The 20,340-nt window shown below is 40.4% G+C and overlaps 1 protein-coding gene across 3 annotated transcripts in view; it reads right to left on the bottom strand.

Annotated features, from left to right (window-relative positions):
• The window catches only part of Fkbp14 (peptidyl-prolyl cis-trans isomerase Fkb14), a 138,978-nt gene that overhangs the window by 5,490 nt on the left and 113,148 nt on the right, over positions 1-20,340 (bottom strand). For all 3 annotated transcript variants that reach the window (XM_076791274.1, XM_076791272.1, XM_076791273.1), the window contains one exon: positions 4,132-4,295. In XM_076791274.1, the coding sequence (XP_076647389.1) occupies positions 4,132-4,295 (164 nt within the window). The remainder of the gene's footprint in view (positions 1-4,131; positions 4,296-20,340) is intronic.

The raw sequence follows: 20,340 nt of genomic DNA, 5'->3' as shown, positions 1-20,340 counted from the left end.
GTAAAACCACGGTTCTCCATTCGATCGCCGCGAACACCGGAATTGTAATCGACAGCGCACACATTATTTTCTAATTAAATTGTCCAAATTCATAAACTCCTAACGACCACGGCTACGAACGTCTTTGTTTCCCGTACTTCTTCAATGTACGAGGTGTACTACTTAACGCTATCATTCGAGATACTTCTTTAGAATTTCTGTACGTAATTAAGAAGGTCAGGCGTAATTAAGAGACGTTCTCAGAAGCCAGAGATGCGGAGCAGAACATTATTTCCCAGCAGCGCTGCAATTCCAACAGGACTTCGTATTACAGTTGAATTTGTCTTTAAAATGGCTGGAGTAGAAATGAACGGAATATAACGTTCCATTAAGAAAATTATAGCCGACGAGATTGTAAAAATAGCTCCCACAAAACCGTGCGATCTTTGTACAGTTTCGTGAAATTTTATTCGCAGAAATGTTGCAGATAACGAATTCAGTTAGCGCACGGTTTACGCGCTATGAAACGCCTTTAATGCGTCATTTGAATGCTCCACGTTTCAACTCGAACGCGTTGAATAGAAGCTTAATGATTTTCTTTTAAAAATGATGCCATCGAGAATGCCATTGTGCGTTTGTTAGGTATTTAGATATTCGCTTTTCGCGACTAATGGCCACGAAGAATCGAATCATTGCACTATTTCGAAACCCAGCATCCTGCGAATCGATCAATGAGCATTGGGGAATTTGGTAACGCGATTCAGGCAAGCACGTTGCACTGACGCGTATCATCGAATTTACAGTGTCAAACCAGATCAGCAAACTCTAAAAACTCGATCACGTTCTAACTGAAAATTCCGCGCCTGTGTTTCTAGAGAGTGCAGATTTTTCGCGACTAGAGCTCTTCGACTGAACAATTGTTCGCTTGAACAGTAGAATATCACTCGCATGATCGTAATTTCTGACGTTGTAGAAAGTGTAACCGCTAAGTTGCATATTAGTTGGACATTTTTAATCGAATAAGCAACAGAATTTATTTGAAAATAGTCTCGATTCATTTGGAGACCTTATCAGTAGATTATTTACCAAATTCAAATTGATTATCGAGTAATAAATCAAAATACATATTTCTAGTTACGTTGAAATGCAACGTTCCACTCGCAGGTACACGTTCGCAACGTGTGAAAAACTTTGGCAGGAACTACAGCAGAATACATGTATTGCAGGATCGAAAGCACAATGGTTTGCAGTTGCAAAATTAAACTTCGTCGAATATCACAGCCGAAACGTAAACATTGCTGCGCGAATTAGTTTTTTACCAGCGAAGTAGCCAGCGAACTCGTTTCACTCGGTGAAGAAGTTAATTAACCATAAAACGCGTAAACCGCATTTACCTCGGCTTTCGCAGCACGGCCCTCGAACATTGTAACTTCTCATTAGACGTTCTTCCGCAACAAAGAACCACAGACGCGGCATTCCGACCTACAGACGCCATGAAAAATTTCTCACCGTGCCGGAGAAACATTGCTCTTTTACCCGTCGATCTTGCACCTAAACTTCAACCTCCACCGCATCGCCACAAAAACTTTTAACCACCGAATTATAGTATTTATACTCACACACGAAAATGCACACGGTTTTATATTACCTCAATACGCGCGGTTGGGGAGGTCACAAGAAAATAGTAGTCCTGCACGATCTATGTCAGGGACCCGAGGATCCGGCTTGGATACTTTACTGTACCCCAAATTATTAATTTTCGCTTCGTTGATCTCGTTCTACGTACAAAATAGAAATAACGAGAACAGAAATTGGCAAAAGAAAAAATAGAATGCACATGCTTTGGAACGATTGCTTCCAAATTCACGAAACTGTCCCGAGAAATGTTGATTACCAGTAAACCTGTTCGTACTCCCACGCAGAAAGCTGCGCTACACACGCGTAAAACTTAATAACGATCGCCGGAAGTTGGCCGGCAATGAACGCAACGCAAAGTGTCCGATAAAAAACGTTTCCGTTGTCATGCAACAGTCTAATAGAATTCAACAGCGCTTCTACTTACTCGTTTCGAATCATCCACGGCCTTCAATGGCTCCCGGTGGGAAAACGAACGAGGCTAGCCGTCGGATCGATACAAAAGGGATCGTTAGTAACAAAATCGGGGCGAAAAAAAAGACGAGGAAAAAAATGCAATTGCACGGAAATCCAATAAAGCGTCAACCATTAAATTGAACATTGCTATCCCGGGGCCGGGATCTCGGCCGGATCAACATCCGGCTCCGGCGCGCTCATTTTTTCGGAAGCCCGAGTGTTAAATAAATGGCGAGCTTCCCGCGGATTCGCGTATATCTTTGGCGGAAAGTGTACCGCGTTTCCCCTCTGTCTCCGCGCGGCCATATTTCCGCGACGGGAATACATTTGGCAGCCTATAAACGGATTCGATAATGATTGAGGACAGTTCCGTAATCGGCGCGGAAACCGAGATTTTTTTCTCCTCTGCATGCTCTCACTTCCCTTACTTTTCGAATCAAGACAACTGCTGCAAGCTATTGTTCGATTTACCCGGTACGAACCTTTTGCATCCGAAGCTATTTTAACGCCATTCTACACACCTCACTCAAATATTTTTGCTATATGTCGTCTTGTTGGTATTTACTTGTATAATATTTTTCGTTATTCAATTTTAGAAGAAATTATGGAATCGATTGAAATTTTTCTGTTCGTGAGACGTATCTAGCAAGTTGTAGCTATTTAGTGAAGTTTTGGAGATTTTTCAACAATTCATTAAATATGTTCTTCAACCATTATCGTCAAATATCGTTTTGTTAGAACTTATAATATTTTTTATCGGATACGCGGTTGTTTTTCATTCAGGTTTGGAAAATATTAAATAGAGCTATCACTTACACTTTCGAAGCTAAACTTTTAGGAATTTATCAAATATAGACAAATATAGTAACATAAAAATACCATTATTATGCTATTACAAAAATATATTTATTACTAATAGACTTCAAAAGACGAATGCATGGAAAATAATTTCACACTGGATTTAGTTCCACGTTGGCACCGAGGACGACATAGAATTATCATATTTGCCTAAGCGAAAGTATGCAATTCGCAACTAACTTCGCCAGGTGGATTCCAATTAATACTTTTAATAAACGTGCGCCATGTCGTAGCTGCAAACAGTTCGACTGCCATCGAAGTTTGTTAAATCGCTGTCATTACGAGTTTTGAACAGTCTCCGGCGAAATGGGAAATTCATTTAAATAACGTTCATGCAGTTAATATGAATAAGGTGTCCGCGAGTATGCAGCAGCGTCGCGAGCGTTTTATTTACAGAACTGCCGGAAATTGCGCGTCGGTATTCGAATCCTGACAATAATGAACGTTGTCGGATGCGAGTTTCTCCCTTCGGAGTCGGCGAGGCTTGCGCCGAAAAATGTAATTTCGCGCTTATCACGATGACTACGCGTTCGAACGAAAACGCAACGTTTAGCCGGCAAATTAAATTTAACGGGACAGCCGTACAGAAATGGTCCTTCTGTAAATACGAATATCTCCTCCCACCTCCGCCATGTTTTTCTTACATTCCTTACCATGGAAACGCTCGAGGAAAATCTCGGGCACCTCGCTCGCGATGAATTTTATCTCCGATTAATTACGATCCGACGACAAATTCTGTTTCCCCAGCAATTTCAATACCAAACGCCCGGGGTATTTGTTCGTCACGATTCTCGACGTTGTTATCACAACAGAAAAATTAAAAGAACTCATTTAATAATGAAACTGAGAAATTTCGGGAGGAAAACTCTTTTGAATAATGTTACAGAACTTGAAAAAGAATCTTGAATTAATGTTAGGCGATATTCTCGTTTTTATATTTTACAAACACTATCAGTTTCAACTTTGTACAGTCATTGGAAAAGAAGGATTTGTTTCCTATGGTCTTGAAATTGATGGAAACAATTTTTAGTTTGTGTTAAAAACCGCAGTCTAATAATATCTGTTATTTGAATGTTCGTTTCTATTGAATTTCATATATTCGTCCAAACACTGTGTGTGCTGGAGAAAGAGTTTCCGCCGGAGAAGCCAATAATAAATCCAATACAGGAGAAATAGTAACGTCGGAAGAAAAAGTAATCTAACCTCCAGGAATTACGTTTCCGGCTCCCTTCTCTCCGTATCCGAGTTCCGGCGGTATGGTCAACTTCCTCTTTTCGCCCACGCACATATCAACCAATCCCTGGTCCCAGCCTCTAATAACTTGGCCAACTCCCAGCTGGAATGAGAACGGCTGATCTCTGTCCAAACTGTAACAGGAAGCAAACGAATACATTTTAAATACTGTATCATTGGATCGCTATCAGATCGTTCTCTCAAAAATATTCAAAATGATATTTTACACTTTACATACATTTTTTTCTGTTACACTTTACAAAAATATAAAATGAAACTAATACAGAGTGTCTACTGCGAAATTTTGTGCGAATTCAACGAACTTAAGAGAAATGAGATTTCCTTCTCCTCAGTCGCCGTTGTCAATCAAATAAAAAGTCCCATTAACCCCTTAACGCACAGTTTTTTTTTTAAACCGGTCAAAGAAAAATCAATTTTTGATATACTGCGCTTTTGTTCCATGGAAAAAGGCTATATTTTATTCTTGAATAAATAAGTGTTATAGCTTACAATCCCATGTAAATGATAAGTATCAATAAAACGATTTTTTTTCTTTGCTTTCACATTGTTATATTCAATTCTCGATTATATTCGAGTGTGAAAAATTATAGCAGTATAAAATGCAACGCCGCTCGAATTATCTCGAGTTTGCACAGTTTGGCCTGTTTAGCGCGCTCGAATTAACTCGTGCGTACAAGTTAAGGGGTTAATGATAAATGTTCCATCAAATCTTGAATCTTATACAATTTTGTAGCTTTGTTCTATAAACGCACAAAGTACCGCAGTCTAGTCGTTACGAGCGACAGTGAATGGCTGTTGTAGGAAAATTGGAAGTACAAATTACGGAAAGGATAAAATACAACATTTTGACGAGAAAGTCGATCGGAGTTTACGCGGAGATTAGTATGAACCAGCGAACCGTCTCGGAAAGAAGACGAATGGGAAATGGGGTGCGGACGTAAATCCTTGGAACAGCGAAACGCGCTGAGTTCGCGTTAAATTTCAAGGTCTTCCGGGCCAGGGAACAGCTCTGCTGTCTATCGGCGATATTCCCTGTGAAAAAGGTCGCCTCGCGAAAGTGTCAATCTATCGCAGTCTCGTAAAATCGGGTTCGCGTATGCCGCTCGACAGCTTCACACGCGCCAGAATCGAAAATTGACGAGTTCATCGTTCGACTGACGCCCGAAGACTAAGGGGAAAGCACCTGTGCGAAATTGCTTCAGCAAGGGAAACGGACACGCTTTACGAAGAACACGGGGAAACGTTTTAAACGCAACGATGAGACCAAGAAGTCCAATTAATACCAGGCACACCTCTCTTAAAACATGAATGAAATGAAGAGTAAAGTTAAAGGTGTGAATTATTGACTGGCTCTCGTATTTTATCGTTAGACTGCGGATTTTACGCATTAGTGACAAAAATGTTAGAAGAATGTAAGTAACCTTCAAATAATTACGATTATTGACCAAGGAAATAAATTCCTACTTAACTAAATATTTTATTTTGCATAAAGATCCGCAGTCACTAACACTAACTGTACTACTCGCGGTTAAACGATCGTTTTCACATTCTTTATGTTATAGTTATTGAAATTACGAAGAAGCTACCATTGGAAATTATTAGATAAATTCAGTCTGGCCATTTTCATAAATCAACGTATACAAGTCACGTTCGGTGCTCGGTACAGTTAAGTGTTAAGGTCAGATCGAACATGACAAATAATAAATCGAGTGCGCACAGCTTTTCGAAAAGCGTCGAGAGACGTGTACAGATCGTCTCGAGGGACGGATAAGGGTAGTCGAAAAATCGAATCGAAGGTATTAGCATGAAAACCAGAGTCTCGCGCGCGCGTGTGTTTCCTGTATCAGCGGGGCGCAGAGATCGCAGGGAACGCCGCCGGAGGAAAATAATAGAAAAATAAGAGGAGAAGGTAGGATGTTAGGCGAGTTCATGGTGGAAAGTCGATACCTACGGGACGCGGACACGTTCCCGGACTCGTTTGAGGCGTCTCGACGCGCGTCTCTGCCACGTACTCGGAGGGTTACGGGCGACGTCGGACGCACACGCGAATGCGGATGAAGTTCCGAGTGCAACGAGTAACTACAACGTGCCGCGCGGAGAATCTCAAGCAGTGTCTACGTTGATATGCAGATACGCTGCTGCGGGCTGGATGCATCTGCACGCGCGTGCCCCTACATAATTTTTCGGGGCGAGTCGCATTTTTACGAGACGCTTATCTCCCGTAGTGCCAATTTGTAACGATGCTCGGCCCTGTAACGGCCGAGTTACCACCAGGGGTGCTCCATTTTCCTTTTTTTTTTTTTTTGGAAACGTCTATAATTATTCCTTCATTTTATTCTTATATTGTATATTTACTATATATATTTTTATTAGGTGTACTTCTCGCCCATAATTTTAGACTACTTTCACTAAATATGTTAGGATTAAGCACTCACATTAATTATTAATGAGAAATATATTTTGGATAAAGAGTACACAAAGGAACACAGAAAAGAAAACTATAATACTACGCGTTCATCCTGGCACACGTCTCGGCACGCGTGCTATATAGTAAATCGATAATCGATACTCGTTCGTAGATCGTTATGAGTCACATTTCAACAAAATATAATAGCGTTTATTTGTTTAACCCTCAGCCCCCCGAACATTTTGTGATGTCATCAATCCTAATTTTTAAACCGACGTTCTGGAGAACCGAAAATTTTATAAGAAAACTGTAAAGTCATCCCTCTAGCTTGGCAGAAAAGTTGAATTCGTTGGGTCCGTTTATAAAACAGTTATCCTAGTTCAACGTGTGTGCCACAAATTACTGACTGTAGACACGTGTCGAACGGTTCTTGACAGAATTTTCTGAAATAAATTTTACCACCGATTCCTGCGAATCAAAAACAGCTTCCAACAGCCATAAGCAGAAAAAACGCCATCACTCGTGAAACTAAAAATTCCGCACACCACCGTACCCTCGACGACCGAGCACCCTCGACAAAACGATCGTTCCAACAGCAATAAAAAAAGAAAAAAAAAAAGAAAATGCCAGCCGCGGTGGAATCAGAGCACGCAGCTTTCGACAGCGAGTTGTCAGCAAAGTCACGTCCCGCGCATTATCATCAAAGCTACATACTTAACATCCGTCAGACACGGCCGTGCCACCGGAAGCCCCGTAAACACGAATCACGAAAACACCGTAAAACCGGGAGAGCCAGGCGTTGCCAGACGCGAATAAAAGGGACTCGCGCCGAACGTTCACATTTGTTCGCGATTTTACGTCGCGCGTTTAATTCCTCGTTAAACCGATGACTTGCAGCGACTATTGGGACAGGGGGGCCGTCAGGATCCATCGATTTCGATCGGCGAGTTCCCCGGTCGCAAATGTACCCGTCCTTTTACGGGCTCTTCATTGACTCCGGCCCGTGAAATGAATTTTCTCATCTATAAAATTTACGGGACCGTCACGGGAGACACGGTTTCTAAAATTTCCTAGGGGAAACGGTTACGTTGTAGGACCGCGACATCCGTGGGGGAATTCGTCACCGGTCGTGAACGGGAGGCGCCACTTTATTGAGAAGCTTACACGCGAAACGGGCCCGCTAGACCTCGTAAATGCCGATACAGCTAAATCGCAGCGAACACGAGGCTCCTGGGCTGCGCTCCGAACGGAACTCGTTTAAGATCATGCCCCCGCGCGCACACCTTGCCGGCTGACACTTGTTCCATGGATTACAAGACATAATTCCGTGTATAGTGGGTTACGGGGATGACGTGCCATCGATCCGACACCATTCTGATTAAAGGTCGTCGCCCAACTGAAGCCGTGTTTGCGTTCGAGCTGCGATAAACGGGCGGACAATAACACCGACGCGCAGTGTGACGAATGGCCCTTTTAGCTGGACAAAATTCTAAATCGCCTATTTTTCTATATTTATCGATTAATATGTTTACAGTTGTATAAAATATGCATAATTATTAATTTTTTACTACATTTAGTTGGTTTTTGTTAATTAAACAATATATTTTAAGTGATTTATAATTAAATATAAAATACAAGAAAGTTAGTAATGGACCTATGTAACACAGAATGATTTAACAAGTACTAGATATTATCAAAGAGGACGTCATTTTTAATTATGGACAAAAAGAACGTCATTTTGGAAATATTATAGTAAATGTTACTTTTTGGAGATTCAGACATATTCTAACGGGAAAGAATTGTTCTTTGATTTAGTATAAGCTTATGTTGTTTATACCAATTTGTTTAGATTAATCTAAAAATTTGTATTTCCTATTTAAACTTTTCATCATTTTTATAGGGGATGAAATGTTTCGATTCAACGTACCTGATTATATCTAAGGAAGATTTTGTTATAACGTTTTCACGTATAAAGTAATACCGTAACAAATAAAACACTAACAATAATCACAGTAATTATAACAATAACAATAAAACAACAACAACAATAAAAATAACGAAACTGAAGGATATAAGAAAAACGCAAGGGAGATGTACACTGCACGCTGATCGCTCGGAGACTGAAGAAACGAATTTTCATACGAAGAAAGTTCAGAGGAAAACTCGGGGATCTTATCATTGTTTATTCCTTCAATATACAATGAATGAGACCAATCCATAGGTTTCAACGAGTAGACTAAACAAACCGCTACCAATAAGTGGCGACGGCAATCGTGTACGTAAAACGATGTAATGTCATTGTAAAAATTAGTATAGTTCTGCAACGTTCTGCAAGCCAATTTTGGTATTAAAATAAAATAGGAAATCTCTACTTTATTATATGTAAAAATCATCGCGTGGGGCGACGTGGGCATATACTAATTCATTAACGAAGAGTAGTAACATGGGCGTTTCTGTGGAAAAATACGTACCGTCTTTGACACTTAATTTACAAAAATAGAGGAATGTTATCGATAATTTGGAACTACTACAGTGAAAATACATGTTTTGAGATATTATATCCATCATATATAGGAAATTTAAATACTCCTTAGTACATTTTAACATATTTCTAGCGCGTATGGAAATCTGCCCATTCATTTATAGGTTAGGCGTTCGTCTTTTAGGTGAAGTTTACACGCTTTGTAAACATACAACAAAAGAATTTTAATCAAATATTAAATATTCAAGAGTTTTAATACATGGTTATTTTAGATTATATTAGCACAGTTAGTTTTCGTTTATTTGAAAGTTAATTTTGTCCAGCTAAAAAGGCCATTCGTCACACTGTGCGACGCGTCGAAATAACACACTGGGGGAAATAAATATTATGTCGCGTTGTACAAAGGTGAATTTGCGATCGCAGGTGAAGACATTCGCAATTTTTGTTCGTCTCTTGATCAGAAGTTAACATATGTTATATTGAAATTACATATATTTAATCTGGACATGTACAATAATTTTAGCTAGATTTTATTTTTCAGAGATTGCTAACACCTTCAAAAATATATTCTCATCGTAAATACCCACAGTTTTTGAGAAAAGCATTCCCAAAAATCATCTTTTTCTCCCGAGTGGAATGTTTCGACCGTTTCGAGAAGAATCTAAATAATTAGTGGCAGCTTAAATCGGTGATTGCATTCGGGATGCGCCCGGTCGGAAGACTTCTAACGTGACTCGTCGCGGCGTGGCGCGCCGGGCGTGCAGAATAATGTCACCGAAGTTTCGAGCATTATTACGTAGCGTAACGGTAATTACACCTCGCCACGTGGGGAATTTCAAGTCGTGTGCGCTGTGTCACATTCGCGCATGCGATGATTTAAAGAGGCACGTAGCGGTACAATTCTTTTCTAGCAACATTTACTCGTACCGACACAAAAGAGACTGAAACCATGTTTTTCCACCTGTGCTCTGTGCAATTTTTGGCTCCAGAATGGTTAGACTGATCATTTATTCATGCTTCAATGATTTGGCTACCCTTGCATCTATTTTTCCAAATGTTGTAGACGATTCATTTTGGTTCCAAGATGCTTTCAATTAGCTTTCTTCGAATACTGTTCACAATTGATCTCAGATCAGACATTGGTTAAAATTCGTAAAATACTAAGTAAAGTGAAAGAATAATTTACCCGAAGGTTGTACATCCAGGCACATTTATACGAATATTCGTAAGAGGTGCCAATTAGTACTATTCTTAGTTAAACACCCACGACTACGCCTATCGCATGACACAAAAGATCTCATTTGTAGATCTCTGTCCTTGGACACGCGACTTCTCCATTCCCCCATTAACATCTCGGTTCTCAACATCGTGAAAACACATCGTCTCGAATACTAGTGTACAGCAACTGCTACACCTAATCTGTATTTCCATGTACATTCCAGATTAATCGTATTGCAGCAGTCCCAAAATTTCCCTAATTAGTACCTTGTTCGTAATAACGTCGCAATACATCGATTCTGATAAAACGTGCCTCGTGCACCGCGCGCTGGTGAAAGCGGCGCTTATTTACACGTAAAAATAATTTCCGGCCGTTCACGGCATACGGCAGTAATTGGCACGTTATCAAAATTCCCAATTGCTTTCGACTAACGAAAAATAATAAACTTAACAAACACGCTGCTATACCTGTAAATCCCGTCGAAATTTCCTGTTCGCCGTATTAACGGAACGCTTTTCCGTTCGGCACTTGATTACCAAAATTAGCGCGAGTGGAAAAATTAATGAAAAGTGACAAATTATTACTCGAGCTGTATTTCAACGACAGTGTTAAATAGTTTTCTAAATTTCTACCGAATACCGAACAATTCTTAAATATTTTCACAAAAATTGTCACCCGCGTTACAATCGATTATTAATCCTTTCAATCGTGAGCAGGATTGATTAAAGGAAAAAATGAAATGGACCTTTGAAACGGATTGATCGCTACGGTTGTACAAAATTTCAATTACAGTTTACATCCGACAGTCGCGGACACATTTGCCGGGTTTTAATCGCGCGGCTCCCTTTTATTAACTGAACTGTCTGTCTATCGGTTTCCGAGCCGATCACGCTTCGTCGGATAATCGCATTTCATGATGCAATCTGACTGTCCACGTAACAGATAAACGATCGCGTAACCAGCGGTACAATAATTGTTCTATCTGGTTGCGTTCTTCCATTTCTCGTTCGTTTGAATACCTGCTTGAGGAACTCGCTTCGAGATGTCTGACACTTTTCATTATCATCTGCACACTTTTTCCCGTCGATCGTAATTAATACTCTCCCGGAGTCTGAATATCTTTCCACAATTTTCCAAGATTTGCATACAAAGCTAGAGAAAAATAGAAAATGTTTTCTCTCTGAATTTTCGTATAAATGAAAAATAGTTCCTGGGATGAAGATAGACTTATCGCTGCTGTTTGCTGCAAATATTAAACAATATTTTACTTCAACGCGTACAATGCCATAAGAAATACGTCAAGTATTTAATTTCAAAAATCCAAAAAATTTCCCAGTATTAAACAAATCGCAACTGGTTCAACGACTGTAACGTAATCGCCGAGTTACACTCGATACGTGCTAATTCCAATCGGTCGCGACCGCCGCGATTACAAAGTGGAAACGACTATTATTTCGCCCATGCGGAAAATAATTCGCAATCGAATCGATTATCGCACCGTAATCGTCATCGACGAGGTATAACGAGGGTTACATTAGCGAGCGTACGTTGAACCGCGCTTGTCCACTGCAACCAGATCTCTAATTAAGCTGTTACCTAGCAGGTAACAGTTTAAGCGTAGTGTACACAGCCGACTAATAGAATAGCGCTAATAATAAAGCAATAAGAGAGACATCTAGGAGGAGGCCCGAGATTCGCGGAGTCAGGCAATAACCGTTTTCCGTCGTCGCGTCGACTAAAGTGTGAAACGCACCGCTGATCTAAATATCCGGAGCTCGCGTTATGGCCTCGCGTCCCCGCGACTATAACGAGCAATTACTCCGCTAAGCGTTCAATTACTCCTGTTTAATTTCCCCGTCGCTTAAACCGGTCTTTCGTTCCGCGGGACTTCCTTGCCTTCGCCGTTAAACGATCTATTCAGCACGGTCAAACACGTTTCAACAGCTACGCCGAATTGCCGTGTAAAACGTGACGCGTAACGACAAACGGAATCAACGGAACCCGTCGCATCGTTGCCCGCTCGCCGATTCACCGTCGTGATAGTAAAATCCCGGTAATTAACGAAGTCCGGTAATAAACCTCGCCCAGCGGCCGAGAGAGACCCGCCGCGGCAGCCGAACCGACCTGTAAAATGTTGCCTGTTAATGAAATAATTAAACGACCCCCGTGCCACTTCAATCTGCGACCGCACCGGAAAGAACTTCCGGCCGGGTCCGACTACAGTGAATTCTCGATATATGTCAATAACACGGGTCTTTTCAGCGTCGTGTATCGTCCAGGAGACATACCCTCGCCGTGTTATGTTTACACTCCTCGGCGTCCCCCCGCGTTAGTGGGGGACGTATTCCACGACTTATATCATCCAGGCATTGACGACCTATGTAGAGAAATCACTGTATTGATACGATTTTCGTAAACCACCTGTTACTGCGTAACAACAGCGAATCGTGGAATTGTAAACCGACGAAAAAATAAAAATATCGTATAGTCTGCCTCGCCGTGCAGCATACCGGTCAGGGATGCCTTTGGGTAGCGTGGCCCAAACTCCGCATTTAAGAGGGCCGGCAGGCATTTGACCTTGACTGTCACGCTATGTTACGCTGTGCCTTTTTTTCTAGACATTTTACGTCTTAAATATGTAAGTAATCAATTAGAAATGCATACCACCGTGTTTGTACATGCCTTTGCTACGTCTGTTCAGAGCCTTTTTTTCGATACGAACACTAAATCTCACGGAATTAAGAGAATCTCTCTGCGGCAGCCATCTTGTGACGTCATACTTGCCTCAGAAAGCGAGTTTTCTGCCGAATATTACAAATTACTCCACGATGAGGTAGAAATTCGCAATTTGTGCTCTGGACAGACGTAGATTGGACTTTTAGGTAACACAAGTGACAACTTTTAAACTGCTCATTGCAATATTGAAGCGTCAATTTGTCAAGATTTTGATCCTAGCAATAGAGATTCTATTAATTTCGAGAGATTTAGTGTTCGTATCGAAGAAAAGGCTCTGGATAGACGCACAGTGCGGACAAGTCGGCACATCTCACTACATTTTTATTTGACGATGCACAAAAATTTCCTTTGGCAGAATTGCATATTAGCAGGAAATTCATATTATTATTCATTTAAAAATCATTTAACAATTTTTTTTATGCATAAAAATAATTTCTTTTTTTTCAACTTATTAATTTTATTGTTAAATTTAATTTTTTGTGACTAATTACCATTACATATGCATTAGTAACCAAATTTAGATTTTTGTAAAAAAATTTGGCCATGGAGGCACTCTCTAAAGTGCCAAAAATCGAAAAATATTATATTAACTGTAAATGAGTGTGCAATAATAATTCTATGCAATGGAAAGTGCTTACCAAGGAATATGCATTCTTTATACATTTAATAAAGTAGATTTATTTTTTGTACAAATTTTCAACGGTGGTTTTATTTGTTAATTGCATATAAAACTTCAAATTAAGATAAAACAAAAACGGCAAAATATATCCTGAGATTCATGCATATTCGGATACATTACTTATTATAGTTTAAGAATTTCATAGTTTTGTCTGCGACTTTTTGCGACTCTCAATTTTATAAACTTTTTAAGAAGTGTCCATACCTTTCCTTTAGGATCTATCGTGGAAAATTTGTTATTTTCTTTTTAAATGTATTAGTTATATTGTTAAATTTCATTTTCTGTGAATAATTAACAATAAGTATATATTTGTAAACAAATTTGGTTGTAAAAAATTTTGCCATTTGTTCGCCACAGTTACAGTGGGGAATTTATTGGGAAAGTTCAATATTCGTGTATATCACGATATGAAATACATTTCTTTTGCAAAACATGCGTATTAGGATGGAAATTGTTAATAATAATCATATAATAATCATTTTTATGCATAATACAATTTTGCAATAATTATATATCAATCATTTTTATGTATTTCTAATTTGTTTTTAATATATGTTTTATAACTATTGAAAAAGTAATAAGAATGTAAGGATAGATCGAGATGGGCAAGATCACGAGAGTCAATGATTTTGGGTCGCAATCAAAGTACTGAGAATGACACGGATAGCGAATAGCGTTTTGTTAAGTTTATTCATTTTATTCACTAGTATTATAATTTGTTTAAGTTTATTATTGTTAATTTTACATATGGTTCATTTATTATTAATTTTGTTCTAAACTTGTTAGTTTTTAAAAAGAAATTTGGTAATTTTTAATAATAAATTTTTTTTTCTAAAAATTTTCCTTTTTTGTTAAAATTAGTAACTATATTGGTAAATATAAATGTCTGTAAAAAATTTCCTCTATATATACATAATAACCAAACTACGAGAAGTGCCGAAAACAAGCCTTTTGTCCGCACTGTGAGACGTAGCAAAGACAAGTACAAACACGGTGGTATGCATTTTTAATTAATTACTTACTTATTTAAGACGTAAAATGTCTAGAAAAAAAGGCACAGCGTAACATAGTGTGACAGTCAAGGCCAAATACCTGCCGGCCACCTTAAAAATAACCAGAGGTGCAATAGAATTACCAGTAAAACGCCATAAAAACCGTAATTTGTACCACCTTCGAAAATGCGTCTGTCGATAAAACGGTTGGGCATTTTATGAACACGCAATAAACATCGGGACGTCCAAATTAGTTTATTGCCGTAACCGTCAACTACCTGCGCTGACGAATCGGAGAATTCCCAGCGTTAGTCCACCCCTACAAGGAGCGTCTTCCGAAAAATATTCCGCCAATCAAATTTCGAGAAATCAACCCCCCGCCAACGCTCAATTCGTATGCAGTCCAGGACAGAAGAGACTCTCGAAAACCGGCAAAGCGAAAACATCTAGCGTCTAACTCGCCGTTCGATACATTATAACGTAGTTCTCACTCGCCGTAGTCACAGTACAAGTTCTCCGTTTAATGTTCCTCATCTTCGTTCCAAAAATACAGTTGTTCTCGTTATCCACATCCACAGTTTATCATCATTATCCACCCTTCAACTATTCACTCGCCGTTAAGTCTGCGTGCGAAGTGAGCATTCACCGAAAGGTCTTCTTTCAATTTAACCCGTAACTTGCTCACGTGTCAACACCACCCTGATTGCTCACGAAGGATTAAAAAATGGACTACTAGAATTTTCGTAGATCGTAATAACCAATATGTCCGTTGGATATCTGGACCACTTCCGGTGCGTATTTTTCGCGCGGACGGAACAAATGAACGTTTAGCGACCGGTTATCGGCGTGCACCGAATTTTACGGGTTTGACTTTCATAAGTCATGAGCGAGGGGGCAACAAGGTAAAAAAGACGGGGAGTAAGGCGAGGCACGTCCAAGACCCTGACGTGCAACGAATGAGCATCTTTCTTGTCGGCCGGTGTGAGCCAAGAAGAAGAGTAGAAACACAGGCGAGTTCAGGTCGCATGGGGACAAGAGGAAGAAAAGGAAAAGGAGCACGGAAGACGCAGCGCCGCGCCGCGCCGCGCCGGGGCCGAGCGAGAAGGGGAAACAATTGCTCTGGGACGCCTGACCGTCGAGAGATAAAAAATTCCAAGATCAACCCCTCGACGAGGTCCTTCGTTCTGCCTCGAATATCTTTTACGTATGGGCCCTCGGCGGATGGGCAACTTCCAGCCGTATCGCGCAGCGAGCTCTCTTTAAATATTCAAACGGAACTTCCGGTAGGCAGCTGCTATATACAGGATATTGCCCGTTTACGAAGTCCTCCATCCTCGGAGAGAGTCTAGAGAGATGGCGCACTCTTTCTTTTTAGAGCGACCGTGCAAAGTTTCGGAATTGTTTCGCCCTCGATGGCTGCTGCTAGCTCGGCACCGTGAAATCGAAGCGGTTCGATTTCACCCTCGATAATCGAGTTCGCTCGTTCATTTTCGGCATCGCGACTGACCAGATCTTTACGGAAAACGTGAGAAAAAATAGCTGAAGACAGACGGAGAGATTGAAATTGCGAGAGAAATATGTCTCCTGAGCTTCCTGATAATGAAGGTTCCACTGGCATCGCGAATTAAACATGTAAATGTGATCGAAACCGTGTCATGCTCGGTAACATTTCAATCAGAAAAAGGTCACGAATGTCTTGGTAAAGGTTCCATAAAGAAATCATTACAAACAAAGAGAAGTTGTATCACTAAATTAGTATTGTCTCATCGATCCCTTTCTACGTTCGACGCTAGGCGGTAAGTGATCAAAGAATAATGTACACGGTGTAAGCGACTATACTACTAAATGTTGATTTCGGACCACTATGCGACGCGATAATGAACGCGTTATCTCAGGCACCGTTGTCCCACAGGCAAAGTAAACTTGTAAACGGAAAATTTGGCTTCACCTTTCAGTAAAAATACTACCTTAATGAATGGAGGAACAGCGTGGCGCACGGATACGCGACAGGGAGAACATTGACAAGAATGGACGGCAGGAGAAAAAACTGTGTCGAAAAGCAAGTTTACCGTCGGCGGTATTCGTCGCTTCGACGCGAGCCGACACACTGACTGGATAAATGGAGCCGTCGTCGTCGACGACAACGACGACGACGACGACGACAGGAACGCGGCTGCTTTTTAAAACGCCAATGTGCTCGACCTAATTCTCTTCTTATTCACCGTAAACCTGTTGTTCTCCCCTTTAATTAGAACCGTTTGAGCCTGCGAATGACATCGACGGGATTAACAGTGCGTACTGTTTATGATGCGGTGTGCCGCTCCGACTCGTCGACGCGCATCGAACGAAAGACGTCAGACGGTTTCGTATGAATATCCCTGTGTGCCTGCAACCGAGCTCTATATACGCAACATCGTGCACGTTATTCCGATTGGTTTTCATTTGTCGATGTTTACCTTTCATACGGGGGGAGGGGTCCCCCATTGTACTCCAATTGATAACAATTTGTTTCGCAATTGCCTGCAACGACATTGATATGCAACGCGAGAAAAAAAACATCATCAATTTCCACCGGTATTAAATGAAACCCAACGAACGCGATTCAATCGCCGGCCGTGATGCGAATAGATCTTCCGCGCGAACCATGGAAAATTGAACCGAGGGGTTCGAGTCGGTCGTGTTACCAATTAATCCACGAGATCACGTCGTGGCACCGTTTAATGTCTGAGATCGGATTAATCGCTTCGCGGGCGCGATGTGCGCAATCATCAATTTCTTACGAATCTTGCTGCATATAATACTACATCGTTCAACATTTATTAACGACAGCGTAGGTTGTAGACTGGAGGACCAAACTGAAATGCCTCCAATTAACACCTGTTACCATTTCCTACCTGAGATTGCATTACTGTTCCTGATAGAGTCGGTGTGGAAAGTATTCGTACAGTGAAAAATTGAAAGTAAAACTGTGTATATTCATGCCAATAATAAATTTGATGCGGAAAAAATTATTAATAAATATTCTTAGATGTTTGTAGAATAAATTTTGCGTAAACAAAATTTTATTTCCCTTCAGCATTACAAAAAGAATCAACAAAAACGGAAAAATGTGCAGAAACAGACGCGTAGAAAGTATTCCTACATCTCTTATTTTGTATACTTAATATAGGTATAAACGCAACGTGACCTCCGAATATAACTAATAATAACAAAGCTGTTCAGTTAGCACAGAGCACTCGTAGAATTAAAGTCGAAAATTTGAATTGGTCTCAACATGGGTCGTAAATGTTCCGAAACAACGGAGGAAGTGCGAAACATAATTGTTCGGTTGCACAATCAATGCCAATCGCTTAGCGAAATTGCTAGCATACCGGGTAGACCAAGGTCTACTGTTCAAAGTGTTATCGACAGATTTGGATTACGATAAACAATTTAAAATAAAAGAAGATCTGGACGTCCGCGAAAGATAAACGAGTATGATCGACGACTTATTATTCGTAAAGTTAAACAAAATCCGCGTATAAGTGCCGCACAAATTACAACAGAGCTTAAAAACAACGATGATATACACATGTCTCGGCTAGTACTCTGCGTAAGTAGTGAATTACTTACGAAGTAGTGAATATCACGGTAAGGTTGCACGGAAGAAGTATTTTGTAAAGGAAGTTAATCGTAAGAAGCGACTAGAATTTGCTAAACAGCATGTTAACGCTCCAATGCACTATTGGAAGAAGGTAATTTTCACAGACGAAAGCAAATTCGAAATATTTGGGACCAAAAATCACTTCACAGTATGGAGACAAAAAGGTACTGAGTTCAATAAAAGAAATTTGCGACCCACGATAAAACATGGCGGGGGCTCTGTATTAGTCTGGGGTTGCATGATTGCAGCTGGAGTGGGATCTTTACATTTCATCGATGGTATCATGGATCACAGAGTCTATATTGACATCCTTAAACATCACCTCCATTCTAGTTCAAATAAAATGGGACTTACCAACGATTTTATATTCACCCATGACAATGATCCAAAGCATTCTGCATATAATACTAGGCAATGGATTTTGTATAACACACCAAAATACTAGAAGACGCCACCACAATCACCAGACATTAATCCCATCGAACATCTATGGGATTACTTGGAGAAAAAGATTCGTAATCACAATATTACATCTAAAGAAAGTTTAAAAGCTGCTTTACTAGAAGAGTGGAATAAAGTAAAGCCTGCTACAACATCCAACTTAGCACATTCGTTGCCAAGAAGGCTCGAAGCTATTGCAAAATCAAAAGGCAATCCCACAAAATATTAAACCCTTAAATATTTAGTATATTTTCATAGTTCTTTCGTTTGTTATTTGACTGTATGAATACTTTCTACGCGTCTGTTTCTGCAAATTTATCTGTTTTTGTTGATTCTTTTGTAATTCTGAAGGGAAATAAAATTTTGCTTACGCAAAATGTATTCTACAAACATCTAAGAAGATTTATTAATCATTTTTTCCTCATAAAATTTATTATTGGCATGAATATACACAGTTTTACTTTCAATTTGTCACTGTACGAATACTTTCCACACCGACTGTATAACAGGTGTTCATGCAATTTAATCGCCAGAGATTGCCAAATCAGATGAAATAGAAATATTCGAACAATTGTACCGTTGACGTTGAAGCAATGTTAAAATCGAAAAAAAAAGAATTTTAATACTCTGACCCGAGCTTTGCTGTCGGAGGGTTAAACAATTTCTCTGAAATAGAAAATATTATATCCTGTAAGTCCCATTCAAACTGAAGCTTTTATTTCCCACCGGTACACACAATACAAAGTAATTTTGTCTAAGAGTTCTACAGTCCATCTCTTAAGCTTGTCAAACGATCCGACAACTTTTCCGATCCTCGATGCAGTCGCTTGATCGTTACAACGCGCAACGTGTCAAAATAAGCTCGCTAACGGTATTCAAAGGCTCGGGGAGGATCCCGGGAATGTAAAAATAATTCGGGGACGCGAAAGGCTCTTTATCGAAGGGGTCGCAAGGAAAAAATGCGATCGAACACTTGCCCCCGTTTCCGACCAATCTATCATACACTCGAGGACAATGGAAAATCCATCTGGCCCTCTTTCGGTCGTCTCCGTGCACGGGACAGAGACAGGAGGCTGGAAGTTCTGTGAGAGAAACGAGCTTTCGCCGAGAAACACGGCAGAGCCGGTTTGCTCTTTATGAAAAGCTTCGGAGGTCCCATGAATATACCGTGGACGACGGGTCGTAGCATGCTTTCGATACGTAAGGGCATCGGACGGGAACCATGTACGTGGATAGGCGGGGGTGGAGGAATAAATTTAAATATCGGTGCAGGCTCTTTGATATGTTAACAAGGACAGTTGAAGGACGAAAGTCGCGGGCCAAAAAGGCTGCTGCCGAACAGAAATTCTTTGCTACCGATTTTTCTTCATTTCATCTCCGACCTATCGTTCTCCGACTTGTTCGCTAACTTTATTTCGAACTTTCGTTCTTCCGGACTGGTTCCATCCCTTTCTCCAACGGCACCGTTTCCGTTCTGCTTGATCGAGAGGTACTGCTTCCATAGAAATTGTCGAGTTTTAATTACCGCCGCGGCAACTACGAAAGTTGGTTATTGGGTC

This window comes from Halictus rubicundus, chromosome 7, assembly GCF_050948215.1.
Source record: "Halictus rubicundus isolate RS-2024b chromosome 7, iyHalRubi1_principal, whole genome shotgun sequence".
Lineage (NCBI taxonomy): Eukaryota > Metazoa > Arthropoda > Insecta > Hymenoptera > Halictidae > Halictus > Halictus rubicundus.
Note: the sequence above shows the minus strand (reverse complement) of the source record. Positions and strands in the feature narration are given on the sequence as shown.